Source organism: Hibiscus syriacus, unplaced genomic scaffold (assembly GCF_006381635.1).
Source record: "Hibiscus syriacus cultivar Baekdansim isolate YM2019G1 unplaced genomic scaffold, ASM638163v2 tig00110548_pilon, whole genome shotgun sequence".
Lineage (NCBI taxonomy): Eukaryota > Viridiplantae > Streptophyta > Magnoliopsida > Malvales > Malvaceae > Hibiscus > Hibiscus syriacus.
In genome coordinates, this window is record NW_024062775.1 from 6,499,343 (window position 1) to 6,517,137 (window position 17,795).

At 34.7% G+C, this 17,795-nt stretch overlaps 2 protein-coding genes and 3 pseudogenes across 4 annotated transcripts; 4 read left to right on the forward strand and 1 right to left on the reverse strand.

Moving 5' to 3' along the window:
• The first annotated feature begins 399 nt into the window (after positions 1-399).
• On the forward strand, positions 400-13,586 carry LOC120130913 (annotated as a pseudogene).
• Positions 2,201-4,651, forward strand: LOC120130706 (annotated as a pseudogene).
• On the forward strand, positions 9,392-11,068 carry LOC120130912 (FCS-Like Zinc finger 8-like). 2 transcript variants are annotated; one of them, XM_039148061.1, is made up of 4 exons: positions 9,392-9,480; positions 9,639-9,817; positions 9,910-10,663; positions 10,732-11,068. In XM_039148061.1, the coding sequence occupies exons 3-4, from the start codon at positions 9,969-9,971 to the stop codon at positions 10,799-10,801; spliced, it is 765 nt and encodes a 254-aa protein (XP_039003992.1). In that variant the 5' UTR covers positions 9,392-9,480; positions 9,639-9,817; positions 9,910-9,968; the 3' UTR covers positions 10,802-11,068. The 2 variants fall into 2 exon arrangements, with proteins under 2 accessions (XP_039003992.1, XP_039003993.1); XM_039148062.1 differs by having other exon boundaries at positions 9,957-10,663.
• On the forward strand, positions 12,451-15,406 carry LOC120130910 (NF-kappa-B-activating protein-like). Of its 2 annotated transcripts, none has more exons than XM_039148059.1 (2): positions 12,451-14,290; positions 15,366-15,406. In XM_039148059.1, the coding sequence occupies exon 1, from the start codon at positions 12,568-12,570 to the stop codon at positions 14,281-14,283; it is 1,716 nt and encodes a 571-aa protein (XP_039003990.1). In that variant the 5' UTR covers positions 12,451-12,567; the 3' UTR covers positions 14,284-14,290; positions 15,366-15,406. The 2 variants fall into 2 exon arrangements, with proteins under 2 accessions (XP_039003990.1, XP_039003991.1); XM_039148060.1 differs by lacking the exon at positions 15,366-15,406 and adding an exon at positions 14,552-14,569.
• Positions 15,407-15,959: 553 nt separating this feature from the next.
• LOC120130713 lies at positions 15,960-16,737 on the reverse strand (annotated as a pseudogene).
• Between the last annotated feature and the right edge of the window lie 1,058 nt (positions 16,738-17,795).

The following is a 17,795-nucleotide window of genomic DNA, read 5'->3' on the forward strand; positions in this document are numbered from 1 at the left end:
CAGATTTGGGCTTTTCCAAAGAGCCCAGTTTTTGTTTCAGCTTTGGGTTTTAATATCCCGAATCCCGTTTTAAGTAATTCTATTATGCGACAGTTAAATTTAAGATTATTGTAAGACTTGAAAATTTTTATTTTTCATTCGTGGTTTCGAGTTTGAATTGAGCTTAATTTTTTTTTTTTGACTTGCCTTGGCTTGAGAAGCTAAAGCTGGTTGTACATATTAGGCTCAATACTTGCCATGGAAGGAAGATGGTTGAGCTTCGTATAACTGTTTCAACCAAAAACAACCTGATTTCGTAAAAGTTGGCCACCCGAATGTAACTAATACACTACGACCTGTTGCCATCAAAGGTACTATAAATGTGCTCACCATTCCCGTTAGAGAAGACACAATTCCAAAATGGCTTTCGAACATGTCAAGTCGGGTCTGGCCTTGGTTTCCGTGACCATGGTTTTTGATTTAACCGCAGCTCAGTCGGGTTGTACCAGCGTGCTCTTGTTGTTTAGCCCCGTGTTTGAACTACATTACGGGGGAACTCAACAACACCGGCATCGAGTTGCTGCCCTCAGCTGTCTAGCGTGGTTCAATTGCAGCCTCAGTGTCTTTGCTCGGCGCTCAACGGCGGAGGCTCGGCGTTGGGTGTTATACTGTTACCATTAACCAGACCAAAGCCCTGTCACTCCCTGATGCTTGTAATGTGCAAACACCACCACTTAGCAGGTGTAACGGTGGTGCCAACGGTCCAGCAGCTGCCCCTGTGAGCTCTGCTGTAAGTCCATCAGCTGATAGTTCGGACGAGACATCGGACACGCCGGCTACATCATCGTCGATGCCGAGCATTCCTTCGGGTGATGGGAACTTACAAGTTCTATTCCAATATAAATGTGTGTTGAATTCTTCATTTTCAGCTTACACATGAAAATTTTGCAGGAACCGGGTCTAAAACAGTCCTTACAAAAGAAGGCAGCGAATCGAATATTGGTGAGTCTCCCGGTAGGAATTTTATATATACACAAAGATTCGAACTTAAAACCTTGCCTAAGCGATATCAAGTTGCTCACCACTTTAACCATTAACATTTTTTATGATATAAGTTTTTTTTGGCAATTTTATTTATCACACTGAGTCGGAGGAAGTGGTTTCTGATTCGTAAATATGGATCTTTATGGATCACAATCTTAATAAAACAGAGAGCATTACGTTCATACATTTGAATACAAGGGGGTCAATATAAAAATCACTCTGGATAAGAAGAGTTTTTTAGGCTAAATTATGCATTTAGTATCTAAATTATTAATTGATCGTTTAGTATTTAACTTTTGATTTTGTTTCAAAAATCATACTTAACATTTAATTTTTGTTTCATTTTTATGCATCAACGCTGAAAACTAATGGGTGATCTGCACGTGACAACTTTTTATAGGTAAATTACACATTTATCACTCAACTATCTTCTTACTCTTATTTTGGTCACTAAAGTTTAAATTTTTTTAATTTAATTACTTAACTTTCAAATTGATCTTAATTTAATTACTCTAACTTTCAAATTTATATATTTTAATTATATATTAATAGAAAATAATATTAAATTTCATGTCAAAACTTATTAATAAAATAAATTAGTGATTAAAATAGGAGAATTTGAAAGTTGAGTAGTTAAATTGAAACTTTTTAAACTTAGTACTAAAATAGGAGTTAAAAGATAGTTGAGTAATGAATAGTGTAATTTTAACCATAAAAATGCAGTGTGTCGATAAGTTTTTTATCGGTGAGGTACTAAAATGAAATAAAACTAAACGTTAGCTATGATTTTAAAAAATTAAAAATTTAGATATTAAAATGAACTAAAACTACTGTTTAAGTACTAAAAGCATAACTTATCCTTTTTTCAATAGTCTGGAATAATTATGACAATACACTTCTATAGACACAATTACTCAAATTTAGACCTAAAAACAACACTTCTAACCAGTGAGATCATTAAATAGGTCATCATCTTATTAATTAAAAATAGTATTGTTGAATATTTTAACCAAACTATGAAAGCAAAAAAAAATCAATAAATGGATGGCGCTATGTCACTAAGGCCCTTAGAACTAAAAAAAAAAACCCAATGATTGAATTCGACCGGCAAGCTTAAACCATCTAACCGCCATTAACTAAACCCTTAAAACACAAGGAACCGTTCCTGGAAGTAGCAATGGATGCTCGGGTCGAAGAGTGTGAACACGACAACGGCAATACACAGGATGCTCAAACGGAAGAATTTGAACAAAACAACAAGGACATGGAGGTGCTCCGGCCCTTGTTTCCGTCCACCCGGCCCAGAACTCAGTTGCTGTCGCTGTCGGGTCGGACCTTGTGTCTTCAATCTCCTGTTAAGCTTTCGTATCCCCTTCCATCATGCCTTTGTGTGTGATCAATTTTACCTTGCTTACAATTCTGTGAAGAAATGAATCGTGTTTTAAAGAACAAAAAATTGTGACAGAGACAAGTGTGCGGTGTCTTTGATGGATGAGTCGGGTGGAGCTTATCATACTGATTCAATAAGATGTATTAAATTTGGAACAAATGGGAAACTATTCGTATTGCTGGAGATGATAAACTTGTCAAGGGTTGGTCTACCGATTGTTGGCGCTGTATTTCCACTGTGTAAGTTTTTAAAACCGAACACAATTTTTGGGGAAAAAGTTTACTCTATTTTAGTGATGCATTATGAAATATGATGTATGGCAGGGTTTTGAGAAGAGAGTGAGTGCAGTTGTTATAAGCAATGATGGTCTTATGTTTGTTTTGCTGACAGTGGATCTCCCCGGGGTCGATGGAACCGAAGCTCCTCTTAACAAGAAGGCTGTGCCTTTGCTTGCTCATTATTGTAGTATCATTATAGGCTGGTAACCAATTAGCTTTGGGTCATTTTCCCCATTATCGAGAAGATCTATTTCCCTTTTAGTTGGCACATGTATGTTGTTGCAAACATGATTCGTTTGTTAGTTACCAAATTACTAACATGACTGACTTACAGGATTTTTCACCTGATGGGCGTTTCATTGTCAGCGCGGATAGAGATTTCAAAATTCGTGTAAACCACCATGCCTTAACCTTTCTGTTACGATAAAGCACCAGAGTTACGTGCTATATTTTATTGACAGGTTACGGTGTTTCCTAAGAAGCCGTTAGATGGTGCTCATGTGATTCAAAGCTTTTGTCTTGGTCATACGGAGTGAGTGAGTTTTGTGATTTCATGTTCCCTTTGCATTGATTCGATATTGTACATATGAAAGGTACTATTTCCAAAGAAAATTTTGTGCCGACTAAAGTGGCAATAGTATGCTTGAACTTGATTGATTCCTAGTCGAGGACTCTAGTAGGTATATTTTAACCTGTTTAAACACACTTTTTTAGCAACCCGAGTTTACTTAAATCTCAATTTCTTTATCTGAGAAAATATGATTCTCTATTTATATAAGGGAAGATATATATGCTCATTTTAACTGTGTACAGATTTGTTTCCTGCCTTGCCTTCATTTGCACTCCAGATTCTCCGCAGGGTATTCTTGTGTCTGGAGGTGGTGATTCAACTGTGAGTAATGAGAATTTTATTTCTTTAACCTTCCAAGTTGTTTATTGTCTTGCTCTTTAAGTTTCCAATGTGCAATTTTGGAAATCAATAAACTTCTCGTGTTCCTCTCAGGTTCGCATGTGGGATATTATATCCGGAACCCTCCTTGATACTTGTGAGTTGGTACAAAGGTATCCCTCTCTTGTTATGAGAATTTTTGGAGATTATTGATGATGTTTCGGAGAAAGAAAACACTGTCCATCACCATTTTCTACTTTTAACTTTGCTGTTAACCTTTTAACTTGGTTTTACTTTTACTTCCTTACTGAAGGTGGGGCAGGTTGAAACTGATCTACCAAAGGAAACTGTTCAACTGTTACTGACATATGCGCAATTCCCGAATGTACTCTTATTGCTGTCTCCGTTCAAAGGTCAGATTCCGGATATCCTGTATTCATGTTTTTTCTCTCCTTCAATGGTCTGCTGTTTAGTTGAGTATCATAACAGTCATTCTGTTCTATGTAGTCTGCGGGGAATGCTATTGACCTGCGACTTCATCTCGGGCTCTTTCTGTCATGAAGGTGAGACTACAACTTTAACAACAATCTAAACACGAAGGATTGTTTAACTTGCATGCCTTCGAGACCGGTATCGTTCCCTTTGCCTGACATCATACTAGCTTGCATTCCATATTCGGTTCATGTCAACTTTATAGTTTAATAGATAGAGATTGAACCCTGATGTATACTTAAAGCTTTATGAATCTATGGCTAACCATTGTGTCCTGTGTAACTTCTAATTTTGGCAGGTGTTCTCAATCGTCGAGGAGAATTTCATTCCTACAAGCCTTAGCTGTAGTATATCCAGAGGATTATTATGGATGGTAACAGGTGCCTCTAAGTTGCAAGGATCTGATGTTTCGTCTTTCTCCTGAGTGAGAGCCACTTCCGGTCTCAAGAAGAGCAGTCCTAACTCTTCAGAGCCGGAACCGGCTGTGTTGGCTGATAGTGATATACCCGGCGGAGCCAAACTGCTGGAGAAATTGCAGGGAAGTATTTCAATTGATGAGAAGGTATGATCTAAAATGTTATAAAGAAGATTTTCAATCGAAAAATATTAAGAAAAAATTAACATTTTAAGCTGTGCCCAATCCAATCTAAAATGTTATGAGTTCTATAATATTTTCGGTCGTATCTTTTCTTAGTCTTAAATTAGGTTCGGTTACCTTTCCTTATACTCTAAACTTTCAACTTACTCTCCTCCCTATTGCATGTCACCATGTGGCACTGTCGATGAATAGAATCATGCCACTTAAGTCTCAAGATAATGGAAAGGGATGACTAACTGTGACTGTGACGTAATTGTCAAAGAAATCCATGGAGTAGATAAGGCTATAGTGTCATTGTCACGCATCTATAACAGTATCTTGTTCATAGGATCCCACACTTTAAAGAAAATATCACGATTTTATTTCTAAGTCTATTCAAATTATGATATTTTTTAAGTAAGATGTCACGGTTAATTATATAAATTATTTTGTGACATTATCTTAAGTTTATATGCTGAATTTTTTTATTTATTTTTAAAAACAATTATATCGATAAATTTTGATATTTTATAATTTAATTTATTATAGATGGATTTTATATTTTTCAGAACCACCATACAATGAAAGCAACATTTTAGGGTTTTATTAAAGGAAAAGCACAAATCCCTTTGCAGCTTCCTAGTCATCAAATAGACTTCGATTTTTATTTTGATGACTTTTCCATAATTAAGTTAATTCAAATTGACGTAAATCATATAAACAAATTAATTAAATAAAATTTCACTCAATAGAATAATATTCACATCTATTAGGTACAAAGTAGTTTCTCTATTAAAATACTCTCAATATTTGATAATAAACGTTAAATCGTTTGCTACAATCTTCGGTGCTCGAACATGTAACCCTAAGAATAATAATGATTCATTTAACTACCGAATTAAGTTGGTTTGTGCCTCTTTGAGTTTTAAGCATCCAAAAAAAATGCTTAACTCTTGAGTAAAGTATACAAATAGTCCTTCGACTATAGAGTATGACTTTATTAAGTCTCACGACTATTAAAAGTTATAAAATAGTCTTTCGACTATAGAGTGTTACTTTATTGAGTTCGACTATTAAAAGTTACAAATAGTCACTCCACTATTCGTCTTTTCTGTAAAAGAAATTGATGGCATTCTGAGTGAACGTCATTGCTAACAGTGATATGATAAAATATGATCTCAGAATCTCAAAAGACTATCATATCTCAGCCATCATGTTAACGCCCTGTTTAGACAACCGCTAATTTTTTAACGAAAATGATGAGTTTGAAATATAATAAATAGTTGGATGATCATTTTGTAACTTTTAATAGTCGATAGATTTAACAAAATAATATTTTATAATCAGATAATCATTTTATAGTTTTTAATAAATTGAGAGACTTAATAAAATGTCACGAATATATAGTTGTTTTGTGATATTATCTTAGTTCTATATGTTTAGAGTTTTATAAAGGAAAGCACAATCCATTTGCAACCTAGTCATCAAAATACACCTTGATTTTATTTTGATGATTTTTCCATAATTAAATTAATTCCATTTTGATATAAAATCAATATAAATAAATAATTTAAAATAAAATTTTACTCAATAGTATAATATTCACATCAGAAATCTAAACAACATCACTTAAATTATTTCATCAGTCGAATACTAAAATTATTAAATAATAAATATATCAATAGTTCATTAATCCGACGAAAATAAATAATTTATTTGTAATCTTATTAATTATTAAGGGGCTTAGGGTGTATTTTTTTTAATTAGATATTGTGTAAGATGTATATGCAAGATTATGGTATCAAACTTTATTTGTAGGGATGAAGGTTATCCGTGGAACAATCCTCTTTTGAGTTTTAACCATCCAAAAAGGTACTTATTTTTTCTGAGATAAAGTATCTAAAAGGTACTTTATTTTATTAAGTCTCTCGATTATTAAAAATTATAAAATAATCCTCCGATTATATAGTGTTGCATTGGTGAGTCATTCGACTATTAAAAGTTCACTCGACTATTAATTATGTTTCAAATTCGTTTTTTTTTGTTAAAAATTTAACGGTATTCTGATCTACATTAATTTACTGATTGTGATATGATAAAATATGATCTTATAATCTCAAACAACTATCATATATCGGCCATCATGTTAACGCCCACCTTAGATAATTGCTAATTTTTTAACGAAAAAATGATGAGTTTGAAACATAATAAATAGTTGAGTGACCATTTTTTAATTTTTAATATTTGATGGGCGTAACAAAAGTAATTTTTTATAGTCAAATGATCATTTTATAACTTTTAATAATCGAGTGACTTAATAAAATAATATTCTATTGTCAATAGATCATTTGTGTATTTTACCCTATTTTTTATATAGAAAGTAAAGTACTTATGATGGTTCAATGGATTATATTTTTTATTAGGTTAATGTAATTATAAGTAATATATGTTTTAAATACTCTTAATCATTTGATAATTAATGCTCAATTAACCTACTATAATTATTGATGCTCTAACCTGTGACCTTAATAAAGATAACTATTCATTTAACCACGATAATACGAACTTTATCGCTTTAAATTTATTATACTTTGATTTTTATTGCTTTGAACTATAATAATGATAATATATATCTTAATAAAGATAACTATTCATTTAACCACGATAATACGAACTTTATCGCTTTAAATTTATTATACTTTGATTTTTATTGCTTTGAACTATAATAATGATAATATATATATATGAGAATTTTTTAAATTCAAATATCGATATGAGATAAAGAAAATATAAAATATTGGTAAATTGAGGACAATAATCCAGACGGATAAATTATTTAGTCTAATAAGATAATTTAAAGTTTATTTTGAGATATACGACCTTTATTATAGTGAAGGGTGGACTCGACATATGAATGTGATGAATTCTAAAAAATATTTTTTAATTCAAACTCGTCAGGTGAATATAATGATTTCTAAAATAAAGTATAATTTTTTTATTAAAATCTATCATATCAACCTAATAAATTTTAATAAAAATATTTTTTATTAAATCTCATCGTACTCACGTGATGAATTTTAAATTATTATAATAAATATCATAGATTATTAATTAATTTTTAAATTGTACTATAAACTTAAATAATTATTACGACTAAATTATTGGGCTAATTTTACCTTAAAATGAAAGTACCTTTATAAAATATTTCATAATCATTCTTCGAAAGGATTAAGGTAAAGTTTAAAATAGTATATGCTATCTAATACTATAATGTTATGTATTATATTTGTATATTATCTAATACTATATTATATGTATTATATTTATATAATATACAAGTACATACAGGCAGAAACAAACACCCAATTTTTTATTATTATTTTATTTATATATTATTCAAAAGGCTAAATTTATTTTTGATAAAATTATATTTATATTAATATGAATTTATTAAATATTTTTAAATTTAAATAATTCTGTGTAACCATTTCTTTACTGTATTTTTATAGTATTTATCTATATAATTATAAGCCGTCGTTTTCATAGAAAAATACAGAAGCCCGGCTTTATGATTTGCTACGGTAACCGTTGAATTTCAATGGGCCCATCACCATCAGCAATGGGCCCCATAAGACAAAAAAATCGATTTATTTTCTTGGATGACGTTGATCAGATGCGGGCCCCAGTTTGTTTCTGTCCTCTCTGTATCATGCTCAACGTAGATAGATCATTAATATGGTAAGATGATAATTTAATCATAAGTCGACAGGTTTTGATCTGATTTGATTCGATAGAATTTATTTTTTTTCATAAAATTTAGATTCGGGTTGGACTTTTATGGGAGCGGGTCGGATCGGGTTCGGATAGAGAGTGAAAAAAATATGATTTAATCCGATTCGGGATAATATTATAATTTCCTTAAAAATATTATTATTTATCTAAGTCCTTATTTTATATTAAATCGAGTAGGATCTATATTCTAAAAATTCAAGTTAGGTCAGAACCGGGTGGATGATACACTTTTCAGGTTGGTTCTGGTCGAACTCTTGTGAATGATACATATTTTTTGAGTCGAATCGGGTTAATCAAAAACTCAATCAAATCCGACTTGTTACCCTCCTAGATTTGATTATAAAATATAAATATAATAAAAGCAATAGTTATATATACTATTAAAAAACAATTAAATATATAATGCAAAAATACATCAGTAAACAAAAAATTATATAATATAAATTGTATTTTTAAAAGTTAAAATTACATGCTTGTATAATTACTACAAAATAAATTTAGTATCTTATATACTTAAAACAAATTTTAAGAAATAAATAGTTGTATAAATATTACGAGAAATACATTACAAATACAAAGTGATTTTTAAGTTTGAGTTGTGTATCTCGACTATGTATGATTTATGTATATCACATATGAAAAAATATAAAGAAATATATAAATATCGTATATGATTATAAAACCTATTTAAATTCGAATAAAACAACATCATAATATTATAAATATATACAATTAAATTTAAACAGAAACTTAAAAATTTACCATGACTCGACTTGAATTTAAAAACTCGTCTTGACTTAAAAAATTTAAAATCAACTTTAAATTGTAAAACAAGACTTATCAATTCGAATAACTTAAAATCTTTTTATTTGACTCGACTCAACCTAATTGTGACCTAATAGTTGCACTCTCCTCTCTTATTTATTTCTTTTAAAACGCTCACGCAATAACAGAACTCTTACCTTTTCCGGCTATACCTTTTCTTCTCTCTTTTGGAAGTTCTGCAAATTAATGGCGATTTTGTAAAGCTGAATAAAAGGTAGATTGGCAGCGTTAAATCCATTTCAAGAATCAGATCCCACTAACTGAAACTATACACACATACACATATATCATTTACTTGGTGATGGCGATGTTTTTCATTTCATAGGGAATTGCAAAACACTAGAGACTCAACGTTAGATGGTTCTTTTGCAGTAAAAAAATGGCAGCTTGATCGTGGCTGCTGATCTTCACCATGTGCTTGGCACGCGGGTGTATTATGATGGGTATTGATTCTCGTCACTGTTGAAAAACAGTTTTTGATTTGAAGAAACTGAAAAGAGTACAAGGAATCCGACTGTTCTTTTTCTGCCATGGAGGCTACAGAGATTTAGGTTGCGTTTCAATTTCCCAGATTATACGTTTTTTTTTGGTTTTTTCGAAGTTAAAAACAAAGCTTTTGCTTAGATTTGTGTCTTAATTTCAGAGGTAAATCCATGGCTTTTTTCTCTCTCGTTGTTGTTGGTTTACCAGTTGCTTCGAGTTATGCTGAGGATAGGCCAGAGCAGTGACCAGCAGCAACAAGCAAGCTTTAATGCTGATCATGGCTCTCAATCATCATCTTCTCCAAAGGATCTCACTTCTTCGACCCCGTCTTTCTTATGGTCTCCGAGATTCAAAGCTTTCATAGCAAAAAATCTCACCGAACCCGAAGCTCTCAAGAGTCCAACTTCAATCCTCGATAAAAAACCATCCTTCCCTCTATGTAATAACCCCTTGGGCTACGAGCCAAAATCCCCAGAAATTTTCTCGTCGAACAAGCACCGCTCACCTGAAATCCCAGAACCGAAAGGTATTGCTCTTGCCATAGTCGATGCACTAAAAGATAAACCAAAACTCAGGGTTCAGATTCCTCTAATCCCACCATCTCCATACAGCAACACTTCCTCCCCAAAATCCCCAGGTGACTTCGGGATCAAAACCAGGAATTCTCACATTCCCTCGTCACCATTTTGCATGAAGGATTCACCAAGGATCATCAATGGCCGCCTCCCTGTCGAAGAAATGGAGCTATCAGAGGATTACACATGCGTTATATCACACGGGCCAAACCCCAAAACAACCCATATCTTCGATGACTGTGTCGTGGCGTCCGGTTGCAGTGCATCCCAGAGTTTCCTCAGCTTCTGTCATACATGCAAGAAGAATCTTCACCAGAAAATCGACATTTACATTTACAGGTTCGTGTTCATCTAGATTCTGTTGAGCTTAAATGGGCATAATGTGATGGTTGATTTAATAATTGCAGAGGCGATAAAGCATTTTGCAGTCAAGAATGCCAATACCAGGAAATGGTTCTTGATGGAGAGGAGAATTAAGAACATTCCATTGCTGCATGGTTAAATTATTTTCAAGTTTCAAATGATTGAATTCATAAACCAAACATTGAAACCCAGTTCTTGTTTTTCTTCTTCTTCTTTTTCTTTACTTTAATTTTGGTTTAACCCTCTCAGCCTGCAGATAGAGATAAGAGAGGAGATGATGTAGAAATATTATAAATTAATTTTTGTCAGATCAAAGTATTGTATATGATTTGGATTTGTCAATTGGTGATGATGCATTGATTGGAAAACTGGCCTTTATCCTTGATTACTTTCTTCATCATTCACATCAATTATTGGTTGAGATGGGTGTACATTTGATATAAAAAATTGGTTCAAAATTTATTGGCAAAAATGTAATAGAGGTCATTGTACTTTTGAAAAAAACCAATATGGTCTTCGTATTATTTTTTCTCTCAATATGGTCCTCTAAGAAAATAAACTCAATGTGACATTTGACCAACATTTTTCGTCGTTAATTGTTATGATGTTGATATGATAGATTAATTTACTGTATCGACGTAGCAGTTTACAGTGGTTAATAACATAGAGGATGACATTAGAGATGGGCTAAATTGATAACTCAAAAATAGCAAATGGACTGTCACGTCAGCACCGTGGATCGTCATGTAAGCACCATGAATTGTCATGCCATCATTGTAATGGTTAACGACGAAAAAATGTTGGTCAAATGATCACATTGGGTTTATTTTCTGAGTTGGAGGACCACATTGAGAGAAAAAACAATACGAGAGCCACATTGATTTTTTTAGAAGTATAGGAACCTCCAATGTTTTTTCTTTAAAATTCAAATAAATAAATTTGAAATGATAAAATATAATTCATTAATTCGATAAATTTAAATTAACTATAATATTCATTATTAGTTCCACCTACTTCTAATTTTTATATTATTTTAAATTTATTTTTAATCATATTTAAATAATGTATTTAGGGATGGGCATGAGATCTCAATCTGACGGGTTTTAACCTGATACAATCTGATCGGGTCGGGGTTTTCTTAAAAAATTGGGTCGGGTCGAGTAAGGTTGGGTTTTCTCATAGGTATGTTCGAGTCAGATTCGGATTTAGGGTGAAAAATATCCCACCTGACCCCGAAAAGAATATAATTTACCTTACATATTTAAGGATAATTACAATAATAACCCTCTATATATTATTTTTTCAATTAAATCCATATTTTTATTGAAATAAAACTAATATTTTTGATAAATATATTATTTCGGGTCGAATCGAGTTCAAATTTTATCTCAAAAAGTCGGGTCAGATTTGGATTGAGTGAAAGTGTATATTTTCATGTCAAAACGGGTCAGATAGAAGATATATAATTTTCGGATCGGATGTTGACCGAAAGCCGACCAGTTCCAATCCCTATATGTGCTCCTCAAACACTATATAACATCTAAACCAAATTTGTCATTTTAAGATCAAACGGACACTTTTACTAAATCAGGGACCAAAGGGTAATTTTACGATTTTAGGGGAAAATAATTTTACTAAAGCAGGAGAGCCTGCCTATATAAATATTGGGCCAGTCCACTTTCATTGGGACTTTGGGTTGTAGCCTCTCAAGCTCAATAGGCTTTAGAATATGTTATTTTCATATTCCGCCTAAATCGTTATCTTCATTTGAGGTTCGGGATAAATTTTTCGATGAACATGATCTGATCCTCTTCGCTCGCTTTTGATAATTTTGCAAAAGTCGATACTTCGAGTTGCTTACGTCCTTTGATTGGAATCCGATGGGCCGCCTGACATCCACAGTCGAAGTTCCGGGACGAAGGCACGAATCTGATCGCGAAAACGACCGCTACATATCGGAATCCGATGGTTCCCCCCACTACCGCCGTCGCCGCCATAGCCCTAGCTATGAAGCGTACGGACGCGACCACCAGAGACGCAAGGGTAACCAACAGCTTGACCATTCTGTTTCGCCTGAATACAGGAACCCTAGAAGACGAAGCCCTAACGAAATTCCTGAAAGAAGACAGCGTTTTGATCGCGAAAAATCTGATGATTCTATCGCTTACCACCGCCGCCGACGCAGTCCCAGTTACGATGCGTATGACCGAGACCGAGCAGAGTCTCCTGGAGGCGAAAACCCTAGAAGGCGGAGCCCTACCCTTGACCGAAACCTAAAATCTCTGCCCAAGAAATTTGGAAAGAATCATAGCTACCTGGACCGAGATTATAGGAACGGAAAACAATCGGAGTCGGAATCGGACGAGGAGTTGAAAGGATTGAACTTTGAGGAGTATAGGAGGCTGAAGAGGCAGAAGATGAGGAAGGCTTTGAGATTCTGTATTTGGGAGAATACGCCGAGTCCGCCAAGGAATGAAGACGATGATTTGGAGGATAAAGGTGATGAAATTTCAGAGAAGTACGGTGATGATAAAGGTGATGAGAAGAAAGAATCTGATAAAGAAAACGAAAAGAAGAGCAATAAGAGAGTTAAATCCGAGTTCGAGTCTGACAAATCTGGTAGTAGCGAATCGGAGAGCGAGTCAGAGAGTGAGTCGGAATCTGAATCAGATTATTCAAGATCTAGGAAGAGGAAGAAGGGGTCGATTTCTAAGCGAAGAAGTGGGAGAAGCAAACGTATAAGCAGGAAGACATCATCTTCCAGGGATAGCGAATCTGATGACGAGGAAGACAAACGGAGAAGGAAGTCGAGGAGAAAGCAGAGTAGCCGTAATAAGAATAGTAAGAAAAGCAGTAGAAGGAAAATAAGCAGGAAGAAGAGTAGGCATAGTGGTTCTGATGAGAGCGGTAGTGGTGAAAGCGAAACGTACATATCCTCTGATGATCGTGTGAAGTCAAAGAAGCGGAAAAACTCTCCGAATTCAATGTCTAGAAAGAGTAAGAAAAGGAGAGGATCAGAATCTGAAAGTCAAACTTTGGATTCTGATAAGAGCTCAGATTCTGAAGTCGATGCCAAGAGTAAAACAATTACAGATGATCCTAATATGGCTGATATTAATGCTGCTGAAGCTCTTATGTTCAAAGAAATGATAGAGGCTCAGAAGAAAACTGCATTAGATAATGAGCCTATTGTTGGCCCGGCACCATTGCCAAGAGCCGAGGGACATATAAGTTATGGTGGTGCTCTGAGGCCTGGTGAAGGTGATGCTATTGCACAATATGTCCAACAAGGAAAGCGTATCCCACGAAGAGGTGAAGTGGGTCTTTCTGCTGAGGAGATTCAAAAGTTTGAGGACCTTGGGTTTGTGATGAGTGGTAGCAGACATCAGAGAATGAATGCCATTCGTATTAGGAAAGAAAACCAGGTTTACAGTGCGGAGGACAAGAGGGCATTGGCTATGTTTAACTATGAAGAGAAAGCAAAACGTGAGCACAAGGTTATGGCTGATTTGCAAAGGCTGGTTCAGCGCCATATTGGGCAGGATGTTGGTCCTACTCACAACCCTTTTGCTGGAAAAGATGGGGCTGATGCTTGAACCTCATGTATGTTGCTGTTGGGTTTATTAGTTTATTGCTAATTTGTTCATGTGTGTTGCATTAAAAGCATTATAAGTAAATGTTAACTGCTGAGATTTTTCTAAGTATTTTTGGGGTCTGTATGCACTAAAGACAGCATTTTTAATGTAGTCATTAGAAACTAGAAATGAGAAAATTTGTGATATGTTGCACAATTTGCTTTGTTACGAAATCCTTTTTTTGTTTGGGGTTAATTAGTGATACTTCAACTGAGAAGATTATTGTCAGGTGGTCTTGGAGGAGGCAAAAGGTTAGAAAGAGAAACCCTTAATCCATAGAAACCCTGGACTTTATGGTGACTGAACGTTCAGCTGGTGATAAGAATATATTTGGACAAGAAAATTCCAGAATATATTCCTCAAAATTTCTTATACTGACATTGGCAAAAGCTGATGAAGGTTCTTGTTTGTATTTTTAATGTTTTAAGAGAAATTTGTCACTGCTCAGGTCCTAATGATTGCATATCTTTCAAGTATCTAAGCTACGGGGGCTAAAAGCTTGGGATCTTGTTAATGAAAACTTAAATTTGTCTGCCACGTCGTAGAAATCGTTGGAGCATATGAAGTTTTTTAGATGTTAATAGGATGGATAGGCTTGGGTGAGTTGGTTTTGAGATTATTATATTCTTTATGGATTTTTTTAATGATTTCATACAAAATCCGACTCAGTGACCAAATAATGGTTGATGATTAATGATTTGCATTCTGGTAATATTGGGAGCAGAATAGGCTTTTCTTGGGGTTTTCCCCCTAATATCATGGCCACAGGACATGTAGAATGTGCTCTCTTTTCGCCATTAATATATTCAAATAGTGGTTTTGGAATCCAAGCTCTAATTGTTGGATACTACGTTTTGTGGCTTGTAGTTTGCTAAATGTTGGAAGATTGGGTGCCATAGCCTTACGAACACATTTTATGATTGTTTCTAGAGGTGACAAAGAAGAAAGAGAGCTTGTAGCATGATCTAAAGTCCTCTTTAGTTTATATCATATATGGCTATTGCAAGGGGACTTGACATTAAGCATATTGCTTGTTCATGCATATTCTTGAGTTTGTCATCAGAATTTGCCAAACTGTATCATGATCGTACACAGACCATTGGACAAGTTCATCTGGGTAAGCGTCATGCGATGTTTGAATCTCTGTGTTGTATGCATCTACTGACCATAGTGGTTTTGGAATCCAAGCTCTAATTGTTGGATACTACGTTTTGTGGCTTGTAGTTTGCTAAATGTTGGAAGATTGGGTGCCATAGCCTTACGAACACATTTTATGATTGTTTCTAGAGGTGACAAAGAAGAAAGAGCTTGTAGCATGATCTAAAGTCCTCTTTAGTTTATATCATATATGGCTATTGCAAGGGGACTTGACATTAAGCATATTGCTTGTTCATGCATATTCTTGAGTTTGTCATCAGAATTTGCCAAACTGTATCATGATCGTACACAGACCATTGGACAATTCATCTGGGTAAGCGTCATGCGATGTTTGAATCTCTGTGTTGTATGCATCTACTGACCATCATTTATTTGTTTTGTATACATCTTTTGTTGCAAAGTATGAAGTGCTTTTAGAGGATGAAGGTTCCATTGCAATTGTTAGCTAAAAGTTGATAATACATTTTACTTTAATGCAGTAAACAAACACAGCAGTGGCATAAAAGAAGTACTTAAAACAATTACATTAAGCGCTATCCCAAGTCACTAATCTTACAAGTCATAAACTTGTTTCCCAGTAAACTTAACTTCAATAGGACTAACATTCTTCCCAATGACCTGAAGTTCAGACCCACACCTTGACGACCAGGGTTAACTTTCTCAGGATAAACACCATCTTTGGGGTGAAGGTATTGAACCTCACCATTAGGGAAAACCCTGTAAAATTGGTACTTGATCTTGTACTTGGACCTCAGCCTAGTTCCCAACGCCAAGCACTGCTCTTTCCTAGCCAACTTGAGCAAGTTAGGGCCTTGCCTCATTATGGCTGCCCCTCCTGTCGGCATCTCGAAGATTTGTTCTTTGGGGGAATCCCATGTGATGACATAGAATTCCTCAACTTGTGCCTTCCTCAACAGTCCTCCTGTGCTTCCTCCGAAGATGGGTGAAGGGGTGTTTGGGTCCAGCTCTGGTGGGGTGAAACCAACCGGAGCTTCCTCTGTGACGGCGGCTGCCGCTGCCGGTGCCTCTTCTGCAGCTGCAGCCCTGATGGTTCTTTGAGAGAAGGTGAGGAACTTGGGGATTGAGAAGGAAATAGAGGAGGATGGCTTCCATGCAACCAGGGGTTTTGGGGTGGTGATTGTGGGGGTAAAGAAACCTGCTTGAGTTGCCATGCCGATGTAGATGATGGATGATGAGGTCTGCAGGGGTGAGTTCCCTTTTCTCTTGTTGTTGAATTTTTATTGGGGGGGGGGGGTTGGAGATTTGTGTGATGGATGATGATGGTGATAAGGGAAAATGTTTTTAGATGGGTGGTGGTGTTTGGATTTAGATCATTCGGATAAGATGATATTTACTTGGACCAATAGGATACTTGATTTCGATGCTTGCTCTTACCCAACCCTAGTTCTCACTTTTTCTAATATCCAATACATTTATTTTCATATAATATGTGCAATAAAATTGAATATCAACTACATACCACCAAACTCATACATACCTAGAGGTTGGTCTTTTTTCCTAAAAGAAGAATAGACTGATATTATAATAATTATAGTTAAATATATAAAAATTAATTTGAATATGGTGTGGGTTTTTACTTTAAAACTTAGATTGAATGTTAGGTCAAATACAATTTTTCTATTCGAGTTGAGTCGGGTGATGAGTAAAAAGGCGATATTTGAGTAGATAAAAAAAATTCAACCTAGTCTATTATCATCTTTAATTATATCTGGCACATGAGCAATAAAATCTTTTATGTCTGTCGTTATATAAATTTAGCATAATCTAATTACATTATATGGATACATTCGATAATTTTATCAGTTTGATAGGGTTACTAAGGTTCACATCAAGTTTTGTTCAAGACTCGGATCACATAACGTAACTTGTAACTTGTAAGCCTCCTTGATTAATTAAAAAAAATACTTTGCTTTAAGACTCTCCCATCACCATTGAAGCGTCATCAAGTTATTCCCAAAACGTTGTTTCTCGAATCTCTCTAAAACCCCTCCACAATAGCAACAGGAACAAAAAGAAAAGGGTGCAGTTAATTGAGTTATTGTTCACCTATGAATCGCCATCGAGATCAATTTCTATGTATCTAATGACTTAAAGAGGACATTTAATGGCTCCATCACCTACTCTATATGGTAAGATATCAGGATTCACATGGGCCTTCTCTATCACCAAAAGTCCAAGGCTCCCATTAGTGCGGAAACGTTGTGGGGTTATCCTCAAAACTCTCTCATTTTGGGGTTTCGACACCATTCTATGAATCATCTAATGTGAAATGAGTTTGGGTTACACTCTGCTAC

Excerpts from the sequence above, each read along its gene's own strand:
- LOC120130912 (XM_039148061.1), top strand. The coding sequence starts at position 9,969 with ATGCTGAGGATAGGCCAGAGCAGTGACCAGCAGCAACAAGCAAGCTTT. Across the intron at positions 10,664-10,731 it reads ATCGACATTTACATTTACAG|AGGCGATAAAGCATTTTGCA; the intron begins GTTCGTGTTCAT and ends TAATAATTGCAG.
- LOC120130910 (XM_039148059.1), top strand. The coding sequence starts at position 12,568 with ATGGGCCGCCTGACATCCACAGTCGAAGTTCCGGGACGAAGGCACGAA.